The sequence below is a fragment of the Terrapene carolina genome, unplaced genomic scaffold (assembly GCF_002925995.2).
Source record: "Terrapene carolina triunguis isolate 2854851 unplaced genomic scaffold, T_m_triunguis-2.0 Scaffold374, whole genome shotgun sequence".
Lineage (NCBI taxonomy): Eukaryota > Metazoa > Chordata > Testudines > Emydidae > Terrapene > Terrapene triunguis.
This window is the reverse complement of record NW_020664725.1, coordinates 13,432,164-13,451,193: the sequence shown is the minus strand read 5'-3', so window position 1 is coordinate 13,451,193 and position 19,030 is coordinate 13,432,164. Positions and strand designations below refer to the sequence as shown.

Here is a 19,030-nt window from a genome sequence, read left to right as displayed (position 1 = left end):
CACAGGTAAACACAGTCATCTGCGGATAATGGTCCTGTTAATGGGAGTCATCAAGATTCCAAACCATCATTAATGGCCCACACTTTACATAATTACAATAGGCCCTCAGAGTTATATTTCATATTTCTAGTTTTAGATACAAGAGTGGTACATTTATACAAATGGGATGATCACATTCAGTAGATTATAAGCTTTGTAATGATACCTTACAAGAGACCTTTTGCATGAAGCATATTCCAGTTACATTATATTCACTTATATTTTTATAAAACTATTCCAGTTATATTATATTCACTTCTTATTATGTTTTTATAAAACCATATAGACTGCACAAAGTCACAGTCACAATAACCTGTAATAATACATGTTTATGGGAAAAGGTGCAAAAGTGAGATCGAAAGATTGAATTAGTCAAAACAAAAAGGCTTACAGATATAACTCAAAGACTGTGTTAAGATCATGCCTGGTAACCAAGAAGAGTATGGAACTAGGTATCAATGGACCAACATTGATGTGTCAGAAACTGTAATTGGTGGACAGCATAATGAGATGTTGGGCTATTCCAGCCATCACTCCCTTTGGGGGTTCTTAAAAAAGAGATTTTGGGGAGAAAGCTAGCTACCGCAACACTGGCTGAGGGGAGGCAAACATCAGTTGATTGAAAGACCTGCTTTAATCTCTCCCATCTTAAAAAAAAAAACACTTGACCCCACTTATCTCTCCAACTACCTCCCCATCTAACTTCATCTCTCAATTAATTGAACACATAGTTTACAATTGCTGTCTGGAATTAATCTCCACCACTTCCATCCGAGGCCCTCTCCAATCTGTTTCCACCCCTTATGTTCAACTGAAACCGCTCTCACCAAAGTCTCCAATAACCTCTTCTTAGTCAAATCACCGAACCAGTACTTCATCCTCTTCCCCCTGGACCTGTCAGTTACCTTCAACACAGTCAACCATGCTCTTCTTACAATCTTGTCTGTCCTCCTTTGGTTTCCATTATTCCATCCTCTCCTGGTTCCCCTCCTACCTCTCTAATCGCTCAAGGTGTCCTTTGAAGGAGCCTCCTCATTCCTCCTCCAGCTTGTTGTAGGGATTCCACAGGGCTCTGTCCTTGGTCCCCTTCGCTTCTCCCTCTCCACCTTATCTCTGGGTAATCTCATCCACAAATGCAAATTAAACTACCATCTCTATGTGAATCATCCTCTCTACTCCAGAGTTGTCGTCTTCTGTCCAAACTATTTGCATCCTTTTCTCTATCATATCAAACATAAACTACTTGTCTTCACTTGCAAGCCCTTTAACGACCTATCCCCACCCTACCTCTCATCTTTCATTCAGCATCAAAAAGTCAATTCTCGCTTCTGATTGGCCAAGGATGTCAGCCTCCATTGTCTATTTGTTAAATTTTTGAACAAGCATCTTTGTGCTTTCTCCCATGATGCCCCCCAAGTTTTGGAGAAATTCCCCATAAACTTCCACAAAGCTAACTCATTATCCTCCTTCAAATCCTTCCCCACAACTCTCTTTTACTGTAATGCTTCATGTTCACATATTTTGGCCTCTACAATATTTGGCTGATCTCCCCAGCCTTTTCCTAGTCATAGAGTTTAAGGCCAGAAGAGGTCACCAGATCATCTAGTCTGACCTTCTGTACATCACAGGCCACCAACAACAGCCATCTACCCACACAGTACACCCAACAACCAGAATTAAACCAGACTATTACAGCCCTAAGCAGACTACACTATTGTTTGCCACAGGCAAAGACAGGAGGGACCAAAATGCACCAATCCCCAAGGCCAAAATGCACCAAACCCCAGCAACACAGGTTTTGTAACAAAAGCTCTTTAATCAAGCAATAATTGCCTCCTAACCGCAGTATAAGGATATTTATTAGCCTAGTCATAAACCTTGAGTTTGTCAAAGATAGCGGGTGGGCAGGACAGTCACTCCCTTAGTGTTTTGCTATTGGGATTATAAAAAGGATAGCAAAACGTGGGACTGTTATTATTCATTACTATTATTATTTGTATTACAGTAGTGCCAAGATCAGGGCCCCATTGTGCTACATGGTGTACAAACATAAAAGACAGTCCCCGAAGGACTGTAGAACTAATTAGCATCACATTGTGGGACTGGAAGGTTTTGGAGGACTGGTAATGGGACACAGAGGATTTTATTTCTTTGTTGTTCCTGGGTCAGTATAAAACAGAAACATGATGTCATCTGGGGGATGTTTGGTGACATGGAAAATGAGTTGGTGATCTCATTCCTCCATCCTACTGGACTAAAGAAACATTCTCACAATTGTTATATTTCTTGGCAATTTCATTACAACCCAAAGACTGAATATTCACACCTAAAGTGGCCCCTGCCCAGTGCAAGGGAGAGACACTTATGGGATGTTTTACACAAGTTGGGGGGAGGAGAGTATGCACTGACGCTATTTCTGACATCTGTTCTCAAAACTGCAACTTCCATCTGTGACATCAGTTACAGTGCAAGACAGCTGATTGTAACAAGTTGGGTAAGAAAACAGGATGTGCCTTCTGCTGGGATGACATCAAGGTCCCAGCATTGCATGTGCTGGCAGGTCCCACTCTGAAAGCTCCTGCACAGTCTTTGCACAGACTGATATATTTTGTTTCTTGATTGCGGTGACAGAAGGGGGAAGTGTTATGGGCCTGTGTGTATACAGATCTATTGGGAACATCCTGATTTACACTTCAGATTGCCTAGTTGGCTTGATTATTCTCATAGCAATATTATAAGAATCCAGAGTAAAATGCAACAGCTCAGGTCACCAGATATAAAGCCCTATCATTGACGTTGAGGGAGCATGCCTCACCATCTAACCAATGCCTCAGCATGATGCTGGGGCAAGCTGCTTGTTGGAAGTGCCTTCTTTTGGACAATATATAAAACGAAAGTCTGGAAGATGTATGGTCATTAAAGTGCCCATGGTACAGGAGAAAGCAACTGTTACGATGTTACTTCTGGTGTCCTGGCTCACTTCTGATTTGGGTGATTTCATTCATTCCCTCTGACGCTCCAATTGGATGGGGATTACTCCACTCCCTATGTAGCTCTGAGCTGTCAGCTGCTGTGTTCCACCCCAGAGGAGGCTGCATTTCAATCCTGGGTGAAGTGGTTCCTGGGTCTGGTTTGCAAAGCGCGTTAGGGTCCTTCTGGATAGAGAAATGCAGCTCCCTAGCAGTAGAAACAGGGCAGGAGAGCAAAGGGCGGGACTGGCTCCGAGCATCGCTGCAGCTAGATAACCCAAGGGCAAGTCAGGGGCTCTGCGGGGCGGGGGGCTGAACACGACGGGCAGCCCCCCCCGCCCCGCCCCGGCGAGCAGCCAGCGTGCGCTCCGCTCTCCCCGCCTCCAGCCGGGCTGCGCTTCCCTCCCCGCCTCTCGCTGAGCATTGCGCTCCGGACTCGGCTGCAGGAGGCAGGTAGGGACCGCTGCCCGGCCTCGGGGGTGGGGGGAGCAAAGCTGGCGCCAGGGGGCTCGGGAGCCAGTGGTCCGCCCGGTCTCCCAGCGCCCCCGCCCGCCCGGGCCCTCTCTGGCTCTTCCAGGGAGGGATGCTCCCTGCGCGGGTGCCTCTAGGCTGGGGAGGAGCCCCGGCGGCTGGGAGAGGCGACCATCGGCGGCGAGGGGCCTCCCTTCCGCCCCGTGCCGTGCCCCGGGGAGACGGCCCAGCCTCGCCGCTTCTCCGTGCGCTGCTCCCGAAACTCAGCCCGGGCTCGCTCTGCCCTCATTCCGCTGCTCAGCGGGGTGGGGAGGCTGCATCTTCAGCAAGCCAGCAGCCGGCTGGTGCCTGGAGCAGCCTCGCCCTTCTTCCCCCAACATCGACCCTTCGCTTTTCAAACACACCCCTTCGAACCTGTCTGGGAGAAGGCAGGCTGAAAACTGAATTCAACTATATCTCCAGACAACAGATTTCCAAAGGGGTCCACACCTCTGTTCGAAATTGTTTAGGGGGTCTGCCAATGATAGGGTGACCAGATAGCAAGTGTGAAAAATCGGGACGGGGTGGGGGGTAATAGGAGCCTATATAAGAAAAAGCCCCCCAAAATCGGGACTGTCCCTATAAAATCGGGACATCTGGTCACCCTAGCAATGAAAAACGGTTGAAAACCTACCGATCCAGTTCATGGGGGCGGCTAATACGTTTTATTAAAGAGCAGGATGGGGGAGAGAGCTCTTTGCACTGAGATATCAGCCTAGAAGTGCCCAGATAGAGACTTCCAGTGAGAAAACTCTGGCCCTGACCAGCGATCCCCGACTGCTTTGATTCTGACTCCCACCATCCGCACAGGGGAAACCTTGAAACCGATGAAGTGTTGTGCACTTCTTGTCCTGAGTTACTGACCTACTGCACTGGGGCTTGCATGGGGCTCGCTGGGGCAGGGTCTCTGCCCAGAAGCTCTGGGGAAGATGGAGCTTGTCTATCAGTTCACTTTGAATGAAAGGCGCTCTAGACATGTAAGAACATCTCAAGATGAAGCTCACAGGAAGTGCAGAGCCCACAAAAGCCACACAGATTAGGGCAACAACCTCAGGTTTGGAATCGAGAACCAATTCCTGGAGTCACACACATTGACAAACTACACAGATCATAAGCAAAAGTGGGATGGAGATGATTTTGCTTTCACAGCAGAGCCTCCCAGATACATGCCTAAAGTGACTCCTATAGCAATAAGCCCAGCACAACACCCCATTCCTCTAAAGCTGAGGGGGTTTGTTTTGAGGTTTACATTGGTTCAGTCACCTTTTGTAGAAGGGTTTTTTGTTTGTTTTGTTTTGTGTGTTTTTTTTTTAGTGTAAAAAAACCTTGCAAAATAAATGTTTGCTTATACCAGGGGTGACCAAACTTACTGACTCTCCAAGCTGCATATGACAATCTTCAGAAGTTCAAGAACCGGGCGTGACTGCTAGGGTGGCGGGGCTGAGGGCTTCAGCCCTGCGGGGAGGGGGATCTTGGGGCTGTGGTCCAACAGGAGGTGTCTGTCTGGACTTGGGGCTTCAGTCCTGCTCCTGCTGAAGCCCCGAGCCCTGGCAGAAGTGCCCTGCAGGGCTGAAACCTTGACACCCCCTTCCCTGCTGGGCAGAAGCCTGAGGTGACCGGGGGAAATGGAAAGAAGACATAGGGCCGTATGCTCTCCCCCCAGATTTTTGCCAGGATTTTCAGGCCTCCCTCAATCACTGGATGCCACCAGGCCCCCTCCCTGCACAGCAGCTGCTGGAGCTGGCAAGCTAGGCTGTGGGGAGAAGCAGCAGCAAACAGCTGGGAGCTGCAGGGAGAACCGCTGAGGGTAAGAGGGAGGGTGTACCTGGGAGGGGCATAACTCAAGCTGTTTTTGGGGGGACCTTTAAATTGTGCCCCCCCACTCTCAACAGGCAACCATCCTCTCTCTGGCACAAGCCCCTAGCCCCACCACCATGCCGCAGCCAGGGCAGAAACCCCTAGCTCCATCCCCCATCTGGTAGGCTGAGAATGGGGGATGCCTGGGGGGCTCCACCAGCCGCACTTCAACTGTAAAAGAGCAGCAGTTTGGCCGTCCCTGGCTTATATAGTAAGAGGCAAATGCTGTCCTCCTCATGGAGCCTACACTTAAGCACCTGCATTTAACAAATATGCCCAGGTTTATTAGTAACTTCAGTCTGCATTGTTATGGTGAGTAGGGTGGGGAGGCAGATAAAGTCCTGGCTGAGTGGAATAGGTTTGAAGGAGGCCACTCCATGTGCTCTGAGCTGTTCACAAGAGAAGTAAGGTTCATGTGTATTTTAACAAAAGACTAATCGCTGTACAATTGCAGCATTTGGTTCATCTGCCAGTAATGATGCTCTGGTTTTGGAGGAAGTTGGCAGGAAATGTGGCAGTCTAGCATCTGAGGATGGTTAGTTCCATGTAAGAGAGTGACATTTAATAATATGAGAGCAATGTGCAAAAAGCTTCAGTTTGAATCTAATTTGTGTAGAATTTCTCACCCTTAAAAACATGCCCCTAATTAGCTGACTTTTAAAATAAATTCTGTGTGCTTTAATTTATTTATTTAGATTTGAATAATAAAGGATGCTCATAAAATATTGAATCATAGAAATATGGGACTGGAAGGGACATGCATAGGTCATATAATCCAGTCCCCTGCACTGAGGCAGGAGCAAGTATTATCTAGAGTCCATTCCTATAGGCATTGACCCCAGCAATTAGACTTACAGTTGCAAATAGTGGCCACCTTACACATACAAATAATGAATTAGCCACACACAAAAGCACTTTCCATCTCCAGATCTGGTGTTTGCTGGTATGATTAGATTTACCAAGGAAACATTACTGTGGTTTAGTGGAAAGGCATCTCAATTTGGAGGTGCCAGATGTGTCACCTCTGAAGTATCAAACCCGCAGGGCAGCTTTGTTAACCTACAGTTTTGCTCATGCTCTCACCAGTTTACAGAAAGGCCTGTGTCAGACCAGTGATGAAATGTCTTGCAGCATTTCACAAAGCCAAGAAAATAGACCTCGCTGTTGCCTGAGTCAGTTTTCAGAAGGGTTTTACTTCTGTAATTTAAATAAAGCAACCAAGCACAGTTCATTCCAAAATATAGTTCAGAATCCAGACCAAAGAGCATGTTTGTGTTTCACAAAGATAGAGAAAAATGGAAAGTAACAAGCAGGGAGGGTGTTAAGCCATGTGAGGTAACCTGTGCTGTGTATAGTTTGCAGTATCTTTAATGGTTAGCAAAGCTATTAAGGATGCAGATGGAGGTTTCCCTATGGCAAAGTGGCAGGGAATCCAAAATCCCAGTAAATCCACAGTGCTTTGGGCTAGACTTTATCTCTTCCTATCTGAGTTGAACACTCATTGTCAGAGTGGGCTGCTATTCAAGGCTAGCCATAATGAGGGATTGGTGTTCTCCAGAAAGGCATTTAGATTTATTCTACCATCAAACTCCCCCATTTGTTCGTATAGTTACTCTGGGTGCCAATTTGTTCTCCTCTTTTGTCTGTTTTAGATGTAAAAGCAGCAAGTTGAGGACAGTTCAATATTAGGATATAAACCATTTGGTTATAATCCCTTTACAAATTATTATTAAGAGTAATCCAAAAAGGCAATTTCTAAACACTCAGGATATAAAAGCCAAGTAAGAGTAAAATGGAAGATATAGAAAAAAAAGTAAGAGCAATAAACAAGCCTATTTCAGAAGGAAATAATACGTTCAGGAAAACTCATAACTGCCTACTGCTCCTCATCTAGAGATAATACCCAGCGATCTGCAGTCTCTCAAACCACCCTGAAATAATTCTCCATTTAGGCAAATTATTTGACACCCACCATAAGTATCCTTCACTGCACCACTTATAATTGGGGCACAGAGGAAGAAAAGTGTTGGTATCTCCTTCTTGCACATATCCTCTTTTCAATCAGTGATGGTGAAAAGTGGGGGTACAGAATACAAACCTATATCCCCGTGGAAGCCCCACTCTGTGCAAATTTACCAACCTAGCTGGCATCTTGGAAAGAAAGTTCCCTTACAGGGAGTATTCATGAAATCAGGCCCACTTCAACTCCTTTTTTTCAACTCACACCTTTTTGTCAACTGTCTGAAATGGGACATTTTGATTATCACTACAAAAATTTTTTCCCTCCTGCTGATAATAGCTCATCTTAATTAATTAGCCCCTTAGAGTTGGTATGGCAACTTCCACCTTTTCATGTTCTCTGTATGTATATATATCTTCTTACTATATGTTCCATTCTATGCATCCGATGAAGTGGGCTGTAGCCCACCAAAGCTTATGCTCAAATAAATTTGTTAGTCTCTAAGGTACCACAGGTTACAAAGTAGCAGCCGTGTTAGTCTGTATCCGCAAAAAGAACAGGAGTACTTGTGGCACCTTAGAGACTAACTTAGAGACTAACTTAGAGACACAAGTACTCCTGTTCTTTTTAAGGTACCACAAGTACTCCTGTTCTTTTTGGGGATACAGACTAACACGGCTGCTACTCTGAAACCTTTCCTACAGCCATACCAAGTTAGCTGAGCACTTCTCATAGAAAATCCTTCTAACACTTATACCAAGTTGTAGTTTGCCCATGAGTGGAGAATTAGTTAACTCCATCTGAAACCTCAGTGAAAGCAAGTTAGATTATGAGATATACTTTTGGAAGCATGCATGAGTTGGGTGTTACTACAGCATTCCCCAACAAACAAACTAGAGCCATCTCACATCATTAGTGTTAACAGGAAGAGGGAAATGATTAGTACATTTTTATAGAACAAACATTTCAGAGAAATGTATGTACAGTGTGAAAAATTGCATATACCTGTGAAGAATTCAGCATATAACAATACATAGTTAGGTACCTCATCTTGGAGATTACAGATTGTGGGTTTACTTCTACAGCAATATAGCCAGAGAGCTAAGAAGCTAATTCTTACCCTCCTTATATGCTTACTACTCACTGTGATTAAAGTGTGACTAACACCTCTGACACTGGAGAGGGGAATATGAACTTTAGGCCCGTGACCTTTTGGGAACTATAATTTAGTAATTGATTTGATTGTAGACACTTATTGGCAATCCATTACAGAAGATTGTGTCTTGTTTCTAGTTAGTTAGCTAGACAGTTAACCATCTAGTGAAGAGATCCCATTGAGGATGTCTGTCACCCTACAGTTCATGGTGATTTGGGGATCGGATCTACCTAGTTTTCAATATATTTACTTACATGAGGAGTCTCAAGCAATAGGAACAGCAATCTCAATTGCCAAGAGGAAGAACAAACACTGGAGATTTAATTAAGGACATCTGAAATTGGGTGTGTCTGAAACTCACTCTTCTGGTAGAAAGCAACAGAGAGTCCTGTGGCACCTTTAAGACTAACAGATGTATTGGAGCATAAGCTTTCGTGGGTGAATGCCCACTTCGTCAGACGCATGTAATGGAAATTTCCACCCACGAAAGCTTATGCTCCAATACATCTGTTAGTCTTAAAGGTGCCACAGGACTCTCAGTTGCTTTTTACAGATCCAGACTAACACGGCTACCCCTCTGATACTCTTCTGGTAGAGTTTAGTCACTGCTGGATTAGCAGGAGAGCAAGCAGGAAAAGGTTAAATGTAGCAGTACTCTAATGGGCAAGAGTTTTAATGCCAACTTTTGCTATAAATTAGCAGATCACTTCTTAAACTGTACAATAGTTTATTTTTTGGGGGGCACTTTAGCTTTTAAAAGCTCTTCTATAATATCCCAGCCTCTTGCCAGACTTGGTGTACTGCACTGTGCAACCAAGAAATGTGCCCATGCATACGCGCCTATGTGGATTGGTCTCTCTCTTCTGGTCACCAGAGTATTTGAGTTGTCACCATTGACAACTAAGGGTATGTCTACACTACAGGATTAATCCGAATTTAGATAATTCGAATTTGGGAAACAGGTTGTATAAATTCGATTGTGCGCGGCCACACTAAGCACCTTAATTCGGTTTTAAACCACATTAATTCGGTGGTGTGCGGCCACACTACCCCATTAACTTAAATACAGTAATTCGGTGGTGTGCGTCCACACTAACCCTAATTCGAATTAACAAAATCGATTTAGGCTCTACTCCGTTCGTCGAGGTGGAGTACAGAAATCGATTTAAAGGGCCCTTTAATTCGAATTAACTGGCTCTGTAGTGTGGACGGGTGAAGGGTTAATTCGGATTAAGGCAGCTAAATCCGAATTAAAGTCCTAGTGTAGACCAGGCCTGATAGTACTAACAGCAATGGAATTGCTGATTTGGAATCCTGAAACTCATGGGTCAAATCCCAGGCAAGACAGATGACCACATCCCATACGCCTTTCCTGACATGCTGCTAGCACTGAAGACAGGGATGTTTGTGACCTGCACAGTCTCTCCTCAAATCAACCTATAAAATCTGATGTCAAACAAAACAAAAGAGGGTGGGTAGCTGTATGTAAAATGAACAGGCCTGGCAGTTTTATGGCCATTACTGGTCTGGGCACATGCGTCAGCAGCAGCTCTGGCTCACCTTGCCTTTAGGTAGGAGAGGGCAAAGTCTACTCATCTGACCACCATACAATGTCACTTGAAGAGGCTGTTGCACAGCATGAACCTGTAAGAACATGAACGATCTAGGCACACCTCCGTAGTTTCAAGTTAGCCATGAAGGCAGGGGAGCGGAACTACAAGCAGGTTTGTGGAGATAATCTCCAGGTTTGAAGATGTAAGTCTTTTGGTAAATAAAGTTTGTTATCCTCTGGGTGAAACATTTTAGCCTCCTCTTCTAGATGTCTGCTGGCTCTCTTTAAAGAGGTCGCATCAAGGTCACAGAGCCAGAATTCAACTTGGACTAAAAATATGGTTAAAAACCTGCCCATGAGCAAATCTCTGCCACTGCAAAATAAATTACATCCCCCTTCCCTGCTGGGAGCACTGCACCAGCCCAGTCCCTAAAACTTTATAGGTCACACTAAGATCCCATAGGATCCCAAATTGGAAAGAGTAAACCAAATGCACACAAGATAACATAACTTTTTGCAGGCACAGTAGGGAAGATTAAATGGTGACATGGCATTTTGCTGAGCTATCACCATTTTAGGTTTCTTATGAGCAATTCATTAAGTGAGTGACATTTACAAATTTGTATGAACTATTGTTTAATTAGCATAAAGCACTCCGGGCCTTAGTCTTTGTTGCCCTACATCTTGTGACCTCATTTACACCACAAGAGTGAAAAAGTGTAAAACAGAATCAAACCATAATTCTACTATTTTACATCCAGTATACACTGGTTTAAATGACACAAGGTACAAGGTAATGGAGAAACAGATACTCAAGAGTCTATGGCAGGCACTACAAAAAGTAAAATAAAATAAAAATCAGTCTGCCCTCTCCCCTGTACTAAGTGGTAACACTTCCGTCTCCCTCCCAGCCCTGTTGTGGGCATTACTGTGCACAGAGCAGAGAACTGGCCCAAGTTAGCCCTCTAGATCTGGAGGGTGAGAAGTATTGTTCCCATCTCTGAACCCTTTCTCTTCGATCTGTTCAGAGCGAAGATGAGCTGTGAAGAGATCCGCGTGTTTGCAGTGACACTTGAGCAAGATTCTTACCTCTATTTTGCAGGTAACTCTTGTCTTTTATATCTGGATGGGGTGTGCATTTTGGGATTTCTGTGCAGCTGACCAGCACTTGCCAGGCAATTCAATCCATTGCTCGGGTTGACTTATGTACTTCTGTAGCCTCCCACTTTGCTTCTCCATAACCTTCAGAGCAATGCTGATCCCTACAGCTTGGCGAATGATAATTTGGCAGGTGAAGCTAGGCTTTCTACTTGGACAGGGTTCTGGGTCTCTGAGCCAGCCTTCCCAGCATGCTCTTTATGAAGTTAATGGAGCCAAACCTGTTTCTGGAGATTCAAGTGAACAGTCTAAGGGCTTGTTTTCACATACAGTGCTACAGCGCAGCTGTTCCGGTGCAGCTGCATCACTGTAGGGCTTTAGTGAAGCCACTACTACGCTGACAGGAGGGCTTCTCCCATCGGCATAGTTCATCCACATCCCTGAGCGATGTCGTTATTTTGATAGTCTGTCGTGTAGACCTGGCTTGAGCCCTCTATAATTTCAGCTATTAAAATGCTGAATTGTTTTTAAATCATTGTTGTTCTGATTTCACTTCAGTATCCTCATAAGCATCAATCTGGAGCACTGCAGACTCAGTACCTCGGTTGATGGGCCACTTGCTGCTTATACGACATCTCCAGAGAAAGGATAATGGGAAGGGGTGATGGTTGTGGTGGAGGAGGGCTTTCCAACTGACACTGGGGAATGAAACTGGTTAGAAAATGATCTGTTGTTTGTATACAGTCTAACAGTTGTTTCTCTTCTCCCCTTTCGTCGCTCGCTTGGAACACAGATGATGAAGGTAAAATTGAAATTTGCTTGACATTTATGACTCTGTACTCCACTAGCGCTGAGCGGCTTGCCATTCCCAACACGGTTGGCTAATCTCCCCCCCAACATGGTGTTCATCAGTGTTTGGTGGTGACCTTAACACACGAATGGTGGGCATGGGAAAAACTCCCTCCTTCCTGAGTTCATTAAGTGACTCCAAGTCAAAGATGTTCTGCAGCTGGAGCAGCTCACCTGGCACCCAGGTGGCTGTGAGGATTGGGGAAAGGCCACCTATAGGGTACTCCACCCACTGTCCTTACCTGTATTCAGCCGTCTCTTCTGAAGTCTAAACTGGAAGAGCAAATGCACATCCTGGGCCATCTTCCAATGACGGAACATGGAGAGCAGGGCTCTTCAGTCTATCACATGGAGGTTGCTCCCTGAGCACAAACTGGTTGGTGGGCAGTTTGGGGACGAGAGTAAAGATGGAATCCACTAATCAACTTAAGACCCTGCTGCGATCCACCAAACCCAGTAAGCACCTAAACTCATTTGGTGCCTAAGTTTTTCAGAGTAGAAGGTTCCCTAGATGCCTAAGTTTCTGCCTCTAGGGCCCACACTGCTGCCTCACACTAGGCGTTCAGACACCTACCTCCCACCTAAGCCCCGGAGTGATTCACAAACTGGGAGATGATAAGTGGCTGAGTGCCTCACCCAAGAGGCCCAAGCCAGTTGGCGCCCTCTGAGCACACCTACTGAATCGGCCCCATTCAAAATCCAAGGGAGGAGGAGGAGGTGGCGGTGCTGCCTCTGCCCACTCTATAATTTCTATAATGAAAGAGTCATTTGGCCAGAGAGCAAGAGAATGAGTCTAGCGCCCAGCTCTTTGGACACCCCCCCGAGGGGCAGAAGACCCCGGGGCCAGTCCACCTGCTCCAATCACTCTTTCATTATTTATCCATGGTGGAACAGCTTCAACAGGAGAGATGGAGGGAACCCCACATCAGAATGAATATCCCATTCTTCAGTGGTTAGCGCATCCTCCTGAGAGGTGGGATACCCCTGTTCAAATCCTTTCTTCCCCTCTGTCAGGGAGGGGGGAACTGAACCTGGGCCTCCCACATCCCAGCTGAGTGCTCGAACCACTCAGCTAAAAGTTATAAGGTGGGCACCACCAACCATTTTGTGTGGAACTAGGTCAGGAGACAGGCTAAAGGGGCTTTCTGGCACTCTTTGGACTATGCCAAAGTCCCTAGTTGTTTCTGGGAAGAGTGGAGTTAGTTGTGACTGTCTGATTAATGTATATATTAAAAGGTCTGGAGTGCGACTACTGGAAGAAGGCAACCCACGCCCTACATGACCAGATCTTTCGAAACATATCTAATCAGGTACTCATGGTACGGAAAGGACCAGAGAATGCTGTCATGAGTGTATTTGAGCCTATGACAGATCAAGAGATGAGACCTGGTATGATACTTTTGGCTTCTACATGTCCTATAACCATTGCCCCAGCTCTTCATTCCAGGTACGCTTTTGCCCCATGTAGCTCTTGGATTACCTCAGATAGACCTGAGTTTAGCAACAGTTTCTAGTAATTGTAGTTTGTCTTTAATGCCAGCTAAGAATAGAGCTAAGCTCAGATAAAAGACATCAATCCCCTCCAGAAAAGATTTTGCACATTTTGGGGGTCAGCCAATCTGAGTACAGCTTCACATCACAGCAGAAGCCAAAGATCAGAAGTTCTAGCTGTGGGCAGACAGAAGATCAGGGAATTCCTCCCACCCCCCAGATATTGTCCTGAACCACACCCATGAAAGAGGCATGTGGCTCTATAGCCTGAAACGAAGCCCAAGGACTAGGAAGGTGCTGCAAAGATTTCTAAAGCCACCAAGCTTGGTGGACCTCTGTCACAAGCAAAGTTCTGAATCCCCATTTTGTATTAAGTGTCAGTGAGAAGCATCATTTTATATTGAACAAGCAAGGCAATGTATCTGGCACTAAGAGCAATTAGTCAGTCTCTTTTGGTGTGGATCAGCACCATCTCTACATGTCCCCACTTTTTTCAGTTATTCATTCAGTGCCAGATTTTCAGATCCTATTTACATCCAACATGAGAAGGAAATGCAACCCTCACCTTATGCATGTGCTCCAAGGGATTTGCACACTGACATCACACTCTCTAGCCCTTAACTGTTTTGCCCACAGAAGTCCAATTGAATTTTTGTCATCAGCAGTCACAGGACAGTACACAAAACAAATCCCAGCTCCATTCAGCTGTAAGGAGGGCCATGGACAGAGGCTGCTTGTGGTGGAGTAGTAAGATGCCTGGATAATAAAACTGTTGGAACCCCTTTACGTCTGTTTTTAAATAGCTGTTTGCAAACTCTTTCCGCACAGGCTCCTAATAGTAAGTACTTTGTGTTTAGGATGCGGAGTGCACTTCACCATCCACTATTATGAAGACAACAGATTTGAGGACGGGATGTCCGTGGCATTCAGCATCCTGGTAGAAAACAAGACTTACTGTATGTACTGCACACATGAAGGTGGGGAAAAGACTGTTCGATTTAGGGTAAGTAACTCCCTCTGTGTCCAGTGTTTGCCTTTACTCAACAGTTACATCAGGAACCCAAATTAAGAAAAAAAATAAAACATGCTAGACAGCATTTCTCAAATGCAGCCACTAGGGGATTTTTCTGCAGCCACAACAGCCTCATGGGTGTGTTACCTGGGGTTCTTTCAACCCAAAGCTCTTGGTAACTTTTACTCTGTGCGAGAAGGTGTCAGGAAATAAATCAGGGGAGACACGGCCGTTCGGCTGATAGATGGCTGGCACAAATAGGACAACACAAGAGTGCTTTCACTTAAAGCTAACCTTTATTTAGGTTCAAGCACTTACACACGTCCGCAACAAGATTAGTAAAACACCCCCAACCCTTGATAATTACCAAAGCTGAGTGTGACTCTTGAGTGGCACAGTGGCAGCCCATCTGCCGGTGGGGAACACAAGATGCATCCAGAGGGAGAGACCAGTCCCGAAGAGTGCCCCTATCTCAAGCTTTTCCCCCTTATGTATACATTAGTAATAGAATGACTTGTCCCTTAAAGAAAACTTGTCAAGCAAACAGTTCCAATGGGCAAGCAAGAGGTTCCTTCTGATTATTGATTAACCAGGTGTGGGTTTTTCCAGAGCCTGCAGCCTTGAGACCCCAATAGACATTCCTGAGGGTACATCCTGCTCTTTTCAAATGCATGTATCAGCAACTTTAACACAATTTTTATCAGGAAGGATGTGGCGTCAAGCTGCCCTTTCTGAGGCACCCAAAACCCCCTTCCCTCCTGCCTTGGTCAAGCTGAGACTGCTGAATGGCCAATTTACAGCTTGCTGACTAGGCTGTCTTTAACAATAAGCCATAGTGGTTTTAATCACTTTACTGGTTTGCCAAAGTCTCCGCGTACAGGCGGAGATGGGGATGTGGGGGCAAAGCAGCAGCCCCTCCCTGTAGCTTCCAGCTGTTGCTCTTGGATGCGCTGCCTTGATGTTTGCTGGCACCACCAGCAGGGGATTGGTGCCATGCACTGCACAGCCTCCTGGGGACTCCAGGCAGCACATCTTCAGGCACATGGGGCCATGGTGTGTGCTCGGTGGGGGAGGAACCTTCAACACCGCAGGCACCTGGTGAGTTCCCAACCCACCTTCCCCGGGGCAGAAGGGTTTCGGGCTTCAGCTCGCTGGGGCTCCAGGAGTGGGCTTCAGTACCCCTCCCTCCCTGGCTTCAGCCCCGGGGCTCTGGGCTTAAGCCTCCCCATCCCCACCCCCAGTACCAGTCCAGTGGTGGGCTCTGGACTTCAGCCCTCCCCAGCTCCAGCCCCTGGGACCAGCTCTGGGCTTCAGCCTTGCGGCAGTGGTGCTCCAGCTTGGAAAAATTGTCAGAGCAGCCACCAGCAAGAGTTGGTGGCCGCACTCTGAGGCAACCAAAAAATTTGTTATGAGAAACCCTCTGCTAGAACATGATAAACTGTTCTTGAGTTAGAGATGTGAAAACTACAGGCAAGTGTCAAGTTTTTGCACTGGTAGTTACTCTGCATATTTCCTCCATTTCAGGAAGAAGAAGTTCCCAGAGAAATTCTGGAAAACAGCAGCGACATCATCTTCATCCAAAAGTCAATTTCACCAACAGACACACAAGCATTCAAATTTGAATCTTCACTAATGCGAGGATACTTCTTGGCCTTTCAGAAAGGAGAGAATTTAAGCAAACTGATTTTAAAGCGATGTGATGAAGACCGTGTGGATGAATCCACACATATTATTATCCCCTAAATAAACTGATTTGATAATGTATCATACACAAGCAATTTCTTGGCCATTTTTATACAACTTTTATTACTATCTCTGTGCTAAACTGTGTAACCCTTCTCTGTAACCACTCAAACACACAGCCTCCGGCCACTGAGTTAAGTTCCTCAGGGTTGGTGCTGAGTTTATTGGCTCCAGGATTGATACTTTTCAATTCTTAGCTGCAGCTGAGAGCAAATATAGAAACAAAATAAACTGGTGGACATGGAGCTTAGGAATTCTATAATCAGAGAGATTAATGTCTGTTACTAGTTACAGCAGGGCTTCTATGGTAAGGCTGCTATTTACCACAATGCCTTCTCCAAAAAAAGCAAGTCTTTGCATAAGATTGTCATTGCCAACTTTTTGAATTAAGTATTAAATTTGGAATTAAATGAACCTTTTGATTTTTTTTTTTTTTTTTAACCAAGTGTCCATTTGTGTCTCCCTCTATCACAGCATTTAAAACTGAAGTAGATTTTGCAGACTCCCATGAGGAAGACTCGCTGTCTTTCTATCCATCTGTGCCGTAACAGGATGGGTCTCGGTCCGGGTCCGACAGACTCCGTTTTGTACTAGGAGCTGACCACATGGCTAACCTTGTCAGCCTAGGCACATAGCTAAAGGGGAAGAAACTGCATTTAAAAAGGGGGTGTTATCAGAGGCCACATCTCCCCTACAAGGTAGGGGTGTGATTTCCCAATACTTGCCAAAGCTAGCGCACAAGTCCAAATAAGGAGTGTAGCTGCAGCATCAAGGGCAGCAGCAGCATGTCTTAGCCATGCTGTGTACAAACACTCCTGAAACCCGCGGGTACATACTCAGCCCTGCTACCCTAGCTAACACTCATCAAGCTACCTAGCTCACAGTTAGACAGAGCCTGAAAAAGGTGGGCTGTCCATCACCATATATCAGCAGGAGGGACCCTGCCTAGCCTAAATGCTGTCCCAACCTCAGACTCCCAGAAGGGTGGAGGTCGAATTAGGGGAGGAGGCATCTCAGGACTTTTATTTTACTCGCTCTCTGGTGCTTTATAAGAGCGTTGACTGTTAAGAAACTTCTTGGCTAAGCCTGTGCTCCTTGCTTTCCTATCACACGGTCCCCAAAAGGGTTAAACTAGAATGCAGAGTGCCCACAGCTAGGTAGAAGTGGGGGAGGGAGGGTGTGAAAACGGTGGGAGATCTGAGACACAGATGCAAGGTCTGAGGCAGCTGGACTGCAGAGTGCCACATCCTGAGGAAGGGGTTAGACAAGAGGGCTGAAGCTGAATGTAAACTCTACAACCAAGAGCTAGAAACTGGGACTAGACTCAGCCCAGACCCAGTTGTCTTTGGAGTACACTTCTGACACACCTGTGATCACACAGCGGGAGACAGGGCTAGGCTGCAGCACCACCTCCACTACTTAGGGCTAGTCTACACTGGGCTTGTGTAGTCGCGGCAGAGCACTGGGAGAGAGCTCTAAAAAACCCACCTCCATGAGGGGGGTGACTCCCAGCGCTGGTGCACTGGCGCTTTACAGCGCTGAAACTTGCTGCGCTCAGGGGTGTGTTTTTTCACACCCCTGAGCGAGAAAGTTGCAGCGCTATAAAGTGCCAGTGTAGACAAGCCCTTAGTGACAATAACAAACACTTTATAAAAGGCTAGAAATTTGCATCTAATGGAATGGGGGAGTTTCCCCTCCAAACCACAGGCATGGAATTTCCCCTCCACGCATGGCTCCACTGGTGTGACTGGAGCTGCACCCCCAAATATAGAAGTCAAACTACACCTATGGGGGACAGTGAGTGTGAATCAATTCAGAGCAGGCTCTCACCCCTATTTTTCACACCAGCCTCAAGAACGCAGCTGGGGCCCATTATCATTCAAATGTTTATTGTGCAAGTTGGCAAAGATCCCATAAATGACTACAGATGACTCATTTCTAGGTCTACTGCATCCTCCCAAGCAGGAAGCCATTATACTGACAAGTATCAGGGGGTAGCCGTGTTAGTCTGTATCCACAAGAACAACAAGGAGTCCGGTGGCACTTTAAAGACTAACAGATTTATTTGGGCATAAGTTTTTGTGGGTAAAAAACCTCACTTCTTCAGTCACTCCTTGCTGTTGTTATACTGACAGGCAGCCAGCAGCAGTCACTCTATTTCACACAGGAACATCCATATCTGAATTCTTATCCTGACACTACCCTAAAATGCTGAGTAGATTCTAAAACAAATGAGATTTAGACCTTATGTGTAAATCTTAGTAGTCAAGAAAGGAATTAAAAATTTAAAACCATCTTGGGTATCATGAAACAACTTCATATTTCCAATTATTAGTTAACGAGACTGACAGTAAAAATAAATGTAGTCAATTTTCTTGCTTGAAAAGTCCCGTATAAATGCCCCCGGCCCTCTATTAACCTGGGCTTTGGAAACCTCTACACGGCCACAATGAGCATGTAAGTCAGAGGAGATCACTTTCTTTCCTATTTATTAACAAAGAAATAAGTATGATTTTGCAGAGAGTTTGAAATCCACATAAGATGGCAGAATATGGCCCCTCTTCACATAGGTTGGAGTTTTTTTTTTTTTTTTTTTAATAAAGCGTCAGACAAGAAATCACAGAGGGAAGTGTTAGCAGAGGAGTGGCCATCTCAAACCCTTTTACATTTTATTAAGAACAAAGTGCCATGTTAGCATTATATTATGATGAACTCCTCCCCCCTCCCATTTCTGAGTGATACTGGACATTTATTTCCATTGTCAAAACATGTGTGTCAAAGGTTTTGGAAAATA

General features: G+C 45.5%; 1 protein-coding gene across 1 annotated transcript; it reads left to right on the top strand.

The window, feature by feature from the left end:
- The first annotated feature begins 3,380 nt into the window (after positions 1 to 3,380).
- On the top strand, positions 3,381 to 17,403 carry IL18 (interleukin 18). The gene is made up of 6 exons (XM_024207186.3): positions 3,381 to 3,461; positions 11,072 to 11,145; positions 11,935 to 11,943; positions 13,227 to 13,379; positions 14,339 to 14,484; positions 16,018 to 17,403. The coding sequence occupies exons 2-6, from the start codon at positions 11,079 to 11,081 to the stop codon at positions 16,234 to 16,236; spliced, it is 594 nt and encodes a 197-aa protein (XP_024062954.2). The 5' UTR covers positions 3,381 to 3,461; positions 11,072 to 11,078; the 3' UTR covers positions 16,237 to 17,403.
- Positions 17,404 to 19,030: the final 1,627 nt, after the last annotated feature.